The sequence below is a fragment of the Musca vetustissima genome, unplaced genomic scaffold (assembly GCF_032173495.1).
Source record: "Musca vetustissima isolate MV318-11 ecotype Yass unplaced genomic scaffold, APGP_CSIRO_Mvet_v1 utg2832, whole genome shotgun sequence".
NCBI lineage: Eukaryota > Metazoa > Arthropoda > Insecta > Diptera > Muscidae > Musca > Musca vetustissima.
Window position 1 is genome coordinate 288,543 of NW_026880723.1, and position 7,410 is coordinate 295,952.

The 7,410-nt window shown below is 33.2% G+C and overlaps 1 protein-coding gene across 1 annotated transcript; it reads left to right on the plus strand.

The window, feature by feature from the left end:
• The first annotated feature begins 218 nt into the window (after positions 1-218).
• LOC133326527 (delta-1-pyrroline-5-carboxylate dehydrogenase, mitochondrial-like) lies at positions 219-4,726 on the plus strand. The gene is made up of 7 exons (XM_061535146.1): positions 219-796; positions 862-1,033; positions 1,101-1,288; positions 1,506-1,728; positions 1,803-2,170; positions 4,356-4,474; positions 4,540-4,726. The coding sequence occupies exons 1-7, from the start codon at positions 219-221 to the stop codon at positions 4,653-4,655; spliced, it is 1,764 nt and encodes a 587-aa protein (XP_061391130.1). The 3' UTR covers positions 4,656-4,726.
• The last annotated feature ends 2,684 nt before the right edge of the window (positions 4,727-7,410 follow it).

Consider the following 7,410-nt stretch of genomic DNA (forward strand, 5'->3'; position numbering starts at 1 on the left):
TTTTTTTTTTTTTTTGCATAGTCCTTATTTAAGGATCTCGAAACAATTTAGGTATTTTGAATATCCACCTTATGTTGGGAGGATATAAAAAGTTCGATCCGGTTGAACTTAACAACGTTTTTGCTCGTTTTAGATCCATTCTAATTTATTTGTTTTTGTTTTTTTCCTTTCAGATTAAGCTCAACAAGGAATAAAACGAACCGAAACAAACAAGAATCATGTTTAAACTAGCCCGTACCGCCACAACACAAAGTACTGGTGTTAGGCCAAAAATGGCTTTAGCACTAATTAAAACGGCACTTCGACCCAGTAATCTCATGACAAAGACACGTGGTATTAGTTCCGTGGTACCCGATACTAATTTAAAAGATTTCGAAACCTACAATGAACCTATACTCGAATACAAAAAAGGTTCAGCCGAACGTAAAGCCATCGAGGAGGCATTAAAACGTACCGCCGCTACATGTGAAGAAATTCCAATTGTCATTGGGGGCAAAGAAATACGCACCGATAAAGTTGTACATCAGGTTATGCCCCATAATCATCAACATAAATTGGCTAAATTCTATTATGCCGATAGGAAGACTATACAGAGCGCTATAAAGACAGCCGTTGAAACCCAACCCAAATGGGATCGTACACCGTTGAGTGAACGTTTGAAGATCTGGGAAAAGGCGGCGGATTTAATGGCCGGTAAATATAGGCAGGAATTGAATGCAGCCACAATGTTGGGACAGGCGAAAACTGTTATACAGGCTGAAATTGATTCGGCAGCTGAATTAATTGATTTCATTAGGTGCGTATTAGAGGATATACATATATGTAAATACATCTGTTATATTATTTTTTTATTTCCTTTAGATTAAATGCTTTCTTCTTAAAAGAATGCGCCAAATATCAGCCAATTAGTGAAAATATCAAAGTAACGAAGAATTCGATGCGTTATCGTGGTATTGATGGTTTCGTGGCTGCTGTCAGTCCATTTAATTTTACCGCAATTGGCGGTAATTTGGCCTATACACCAGCTTTGATGGTATGTGAGAAACAATTTGAAGATAAAATTTAAACAAGTTAATTAAGTTTTGAAATTTATATTTAAGGGCAATGCTGTTTTGTGGAAACCTTCAGATACTGCTGTTCTTTCAAATTGGCGCATTTTTAATATTATGCGTGAGGCCGGTGTTCCTGATGGTGTCGTTAATTTTGTACCAGCCGATGGTCCTGTCTTTGGTGATACCATTACAGCTTCACCATATTTGGCCGGCATCAATTTTACCGGTTCAGTTCCGTAAGTTGGATTTGTTTGTGTGTTTTTTTCTAAGTCGGCCCAGTCTGACTTTACTACTTTCCTTACTGGTTTTATATATGAACCACGTTATACCACCTTGACTTATACATTAATTGAAAGCCATAGTGAAATAAATTAAATTTTCATAGTCTTTTTTGAAAACTTTTTTATTTATTTTGAAAAATATTATTATATCTCATTTTTCTACTTGCTTCAGCACCTTCAACCGTCTGTGGAAACAAGTCGGCAACAACATTGACAAGTACATTAATTTTCCACGTTTAATTGGTGAATGTGGTGGTAAAAATTTCCACTTTGTACATCCATCGGCCGATGTACAGACCGTTATAACCAGTACCATTCGTTCGGCATTTGAATTTTGCGGTCAAAAATGTTCAGCTTGCTCACGCATGTATGTGCCAGAATCTTTGTGGTCTAAGGTAAGTTGGAATTCATTTCATTTAAGTTTAACAATCCTAAAAAGAAAATCATTTGAATAATTTAATTGTTGTAGATTAAAGATGGTTTAGTTGCAGAAGCCACTAAACTAAAAATTGGCGATGTTCAAGATTTCTCATCATTCACATCGGCTGTCATTGATGATAAAGCATTTAAACGTATTACTTCCTATATTGAACATGCCAAAAATAGTCCAAATCTAACTATCCTAGCTGGTGGTACTTATTCCGATGCCAAGGGTTATTTCGTTAATCCAACGATTGTCCAAACTACAGATCCCAAAGATAAAATAATGACTGAGGAAATATTTGGACCTGTTTTAACTGTTTATGTTTACAAGGATGCTGATTTGAAAAATGCTATGAATTTGGTACCGACATCAACTCAGTTTGCATTGACTGGAGCTGTATTCGCACAAGATGAGTAAGTATTGTTTCTGTGGGTGTTTTTTGTTTAAATTCGATATGATAAAGATAGTAGATATACAAAAGATGATAATATTATTAAGAAAAAAAAAAAAACATGCAATTGAAGTCTGTTTTGTAGGCATAGATATAACAACAAATGGAATAAAGACGTTCATATTGGCAAGCCTGCCTTTTAATGTCAGTGTCAAACTGAAATTAATCTTGTTATGATATCATAACAACAGAAAAATCCATTTATTGGAATTTGTCGACGTATCAATTGTCGTATCTTTATACTTGTATGTCTTTGCTCTTTAAAAGGTATGCGAAGAATTAAGCTTCCTAGGTACAATGATGGAGTCTCAGCTACAAATCAATAGGAATGTAGACTAGGGAATAGAACACCCTTTCCCTCGAAGGAATTTCTGATCAGATTTTACGATGTTACTGTGATAGATCCAAAGAGAGACCTGTATTATTTAAACCGGCAGTTTATAGAGCTCCTCGCTATTGACGATTTTTGAGGCCCGTTTTTATAAAAATAGAAACAAGTTTAAGGCTCGTAGTGTGAAGCATGTTTCTAGTCATTGAAGACTTGAGTACGGTGGTCCTATTCTCATGCAAGCTTTTTAGCCATTGAAGTCATGAGGGCATTTTTATATTCATAGTAGGAGGTTACTAGTCATATAACACTTTGGTAGAATCTCATAGCCAAAGAAGGCCTGATGCGAATTTTTCCAGTCATAGTAGACTTGAGGAATGTTTTCTAGCCACTGCAGTCCTGAGTTGGGTCTTGTGTCAGAGAATTGTTTTCTTGTGTGCATTTGTGGCGATGTGAAAACACACAACAGTGGGAAAGGTGTGGTATTGTTTGTAAATGCCTTGTTAACCTCGAAGTGAGGCTCCAGCGAAATTCTCATGCAGTTTATGTCGTTGGTCAGCTAAGTACTTCGCTTTGTTACAAGAGAAATTTGGATATGAAAGGTTTTTTGTATAGAAGCAATAGCTTCTGGGGGGAATATCCCAACAAAAAACTAAGGGAACTGATGAGGATCAGTGGCGTGATCCGAAACTATAGTCTTCCCTGCCTTACCCCTCGGCAAACAATGCCATACATTCCCCACTAATAAATAGTTGTTTTTTTATAAAAACAACAAACTGGGATTCAGCCTGACTATTTTGCAAAAACAAAATACAAATGGTATCCCAAATAAACCGCCAACACTAAAAAAATATTCTTTAAAAAATGTTCGCCTTGTGTCTATTAAATAAATATTCTTTAAAAAATGTTCGCCTTGTGTCTATTAAATAAATATTCTTTAAAAAATCCACGCTTTATTTGTCCTGGAAAATATTCTTTAAAAAATCCACGCTTTATTTGTCCTGGAAAATATTCTTTAAAAAATCCACGCTTTATTTGTCCTGGAAAATATTCTTTAAAAAATCCACGCTTTATTTGTCCTGGAAAATATTCTTTAAAAAATCCACGCTTTATTTGTCCTGGAAAATATTCTTTAAAAAATCCACGCTTTATTTGTCCTGGAAAAATATTCTTTAAAAAATCCACGCTTTATTTGTCCTGGAAAAATATTCTTTAAAAAAATCCACGCTTTATTTGTCCTGGAAAAATATTCTTTAAAAAATCCACGCTTTATTTGTCCTGGAAAAATATTCTTTAAAAAATCGACGCTTTATTTGTCCTGGAAAAATATTCTTTAAAAAATCGACGCTTTATTTGTCCTGGAAAAATATTCTTTAAAAAATCCACGCTTTATTTGTCCTGGAAAAATATTCTTTAAAAAATCCACGCCTTATTTGGGGATCAAATAATATTCTTTAAAAAATCCATGCCTTATTTGGGGATCAAAAAATATTCTTAAAAAAACCACGCCCTGTGGCTACTTGAAAAGGTGTTCTTTAAAAAATCCACGCCTTATTTGGTCATGGAAAAACATTCTTTAAAAATTCCACGCCTTATTTGGTCCTGAAAAAACATTCTTTAAAAAATCCATGCCTTATTTGGTCCTGGAAAAACATTCTTTAAAAAATCTACGCCTTATTGGGGCTGCAAAAATATTCTTAAAAAATCCACGACTTATTTGGGGCTCGAAAAATATTCTTTAAAATTATAAAAAAAAAATAAAAACATGGTAAACTTCACAACTTTCGTTTCACATTCGTTTATTTCTTTTATTTTGCAGATCTTTCTTGAAGCAGGCTTTGGAAGAATTCAAAATGGCAGCTGGTAACTTCTATATCAATGATAAATCAACCGGTTCAATTGTGGGTCAACAACCATTCGGTGGTGGTCGTATGTCTGGTATGTATATTTAAAATAAATTGCAATATTTTTTTAATTAATTTATTTATTTTTTTGTGAAATAGGAACCAACGACAAAGCTGGTGGCCCACATTACATTTTGCGCTGGACTTCCCCACAAGCCATTAAGGAAACATTTGTGCCGTTACGGGATATTGAATATCCATATATGAAACAATAAACTGATAATGATGAACATGAAGACTCTTGCCCAAGGCTACTACTAACAAGAATATAAAGCGAATATAAAACAAAATAGACATGCACCACACACACATATATAATCTCAATAGGAATCTCATTTCTCAGCAAAAACACAACAATAACTATCTTAATAAGTGTGTACGTATGTGTGTATGTTTTGGGAATGAATGAATATCGAATGCTTACACATATGAAAAAAAAACAAAAACCTCTACTTGATATATACATATATGTATCTCTATAAATGCAATTAACTCGATTCACTCTCGAATACCTATCAAAAAAAAAAAAAAAAAAAACAAAGCAGAAAATGAATAACAACAAAAACGTTTTCAATTTAAGTTTTAAAATTTAGTTCTTTTGAGAAAAACAACTTTTACAAAACAAAAACAGAAGTTTTAAAATAACGTACATGTTTGTATTTAAATATATATGTTAATAAACAAAAGATATATATATACTAATATATTTAAACAAGAAATCATTATATATTCCAATAATGTTTTCTTTTGATTTAAAATTGGAAACAAGTTAAAGCTGTGTTTTTCTCATTTACAAAAACAAAGAAAAAATACAAATTAAATTAGTTATAACTTCTATAAATTGCATTGGAATCTCAAGTTTTTTTATTTACCCTTTGATATGCTGATTGTATTGATTATTATTTCCCTTTGCTCATCATCCTTAATCGGTTCATTTAAAATATATTCCCTTCAAAATTTTTTACATAAAACAAAGAAATATTTGTAATTACAATAAAATACTTTTTTTGTGTGTATACTGTATTTATATTTTGTTATGTTTATTTAATTGTTAGAATTTATTGTTTATTTTATTTTTTATTTTTTTGTAATTAATTATTTATAAATACAATAACATTTATATAAAACCTATATATGTATATTGTATACTAGAAATAAAAAGGGAAAGGAAACATCTGTCGTTTTTAAAAATAAAAAAGAAAACGTTTGCGAAATAAAGAGCAACAGACGGCGGCAAAAGAAGAAAACAAAAAGTACTAAACACGAGACATAGATTTTTGACAATACACTTGATATAAACATACTATACCATATTACTATATAGCAGCATTGTTTATTTTTAAAAATTGAAAATAAAAATAAAAAAGAAGAAAACAAAAACAAACAAAAAAACTATTTTGAATCATCTGCATTGCAACATTGCGAATTAGGTCACAGATTTTGCAATTAGAAAACTGAGAGAAATTACTTTTTATTTCATTTTGTTTTTTTGGGTACAATAAAATATGTAGGAATTTAAAGGTCTACAATGTTTTATTTTGGATACAAGTGCATGAATTTAAAAGCGTATACAGGGCGAATACAATTTTATTTTATTTATTTATATTAGTACAAGGCTTATTTATGTATGTACATATTTATAACAATTTGACAATTATAAGGTTAATTAAAGATAAGATCATTGGCTACAATGGTCATCAGCTGATATTACTAATAACTATTTCGTGTATTTATGGTTTTGTGCATGTTGTGCCCATCTTGGCGTAGAAAAGTTCGTTGTTGTTGGACATTGTTCATAATTCCAGATCAACGCATTTTGACCTCGGTAGCCAATCTACGTCCTTAATTGACTATATGCTAATCAGTGATCCTTCGATACTAGCTTATGCAGATCAGTTTCAATCTCCAGCTATATCTGATCATGCTTTAATTTTTGCATAGCCATGCCAGATTTTTGACAAAGCCTAGGATCTAATTGGGGTCTATTTTAAAGAAAAAAGCTAGATTATCAATTTCATATCTTTCAAACTGTTTGTGTCTTCTGCCACTCAGTAATGGACATCTACAGAGGATATGTTCAATTGTTTCTAGCTCTTCTTCGTCCTCACATAGACGACAGTAATCCTCTCCGCTGGAGTACCATTTCGAAGTGAGAGATCTAATCTTGCAGTGACCTGTTATGATCCCCACAATGATTTTGATGTCTCTCTTATTATGTGACAATGGCGATGAAGTTCTTCGGCGAATGAATTCAGGCCAGATAGCTTTTGAGATTCTGCAACCAGGTTCTCTCGACCATCTGTTACCGACTACCTCGCCGTAGAAAAAGCGGATTTTACCAATGAAATAGCTCGTTTCCTTCTATGTTGCTATGTCCTGGAACCCAACATAAATTAACTATCCGTTGTATATCATGCAGTCACCGGTCCCGTAATATCGGCAGTAAGTGTTTTGACTATATCGGCCGCTTTCGTGATTGCAAGGATTTCTGCTCGAAAAACGCTTGTTAAATTTATATGAGTTGTATATTTCTAATTTCCTACAATAAACGCCTGCACCAGTGCCTTCCTCCATCTTTGATCCGTCTGTGACAAATGGCAGATCTGGTAGAGGTAAGGACTCACTAGTCCAGGATTCTATACCAGGAAAATCAACACTGATGTAATTAAAGTCTCTATGAGAGGGACATAGTCACTAATGTGAATATTTCTTCTCAAGAAATCACAACCTGGCGTTATTTTGAGGATACTAGCGTGACCATAGTTTAGCGATTTCCAGGCATCCGTTTCTCGGAACCTCAGGGCACAACTGGCCGCCTGGAATTTAATCAGAATGTTCAGTGGTTGGAGATTCAGGATTGCATTCAACATTGAAGAAGTACACCACAGCCGATATCTGTACTAAACTTAACTTTGCCAGCAGCATCTTTTTGTTGACCCCCTGCTACCAAACAAGGCAACCATAAGTAAG

Bases quoted from the DNA above. Each gene is read 5' to 3' on its own strand.
- LOC133326527 (XM_061535146.1), top strand. From the start codon at position 219: ATGTTTAAACTAGCCCGTACCGCCACAACACAAAGTACTGGTGTTAGG. The intron at 797-861 runs GTGCGTATTAGA...TATTTCCTTTAG, and splicing joins GAATTAATTGATTTCATTAG to ATTAAATGCTTTCTTCTTAA. The intron at 1,729-1,802 runs GTAAGTTGGAAT...TAATTGTTGTAG, and splicing joins CAGAATCTTTGTGGTCTAAG to ATTAAAGATGGTTTAGTTGC.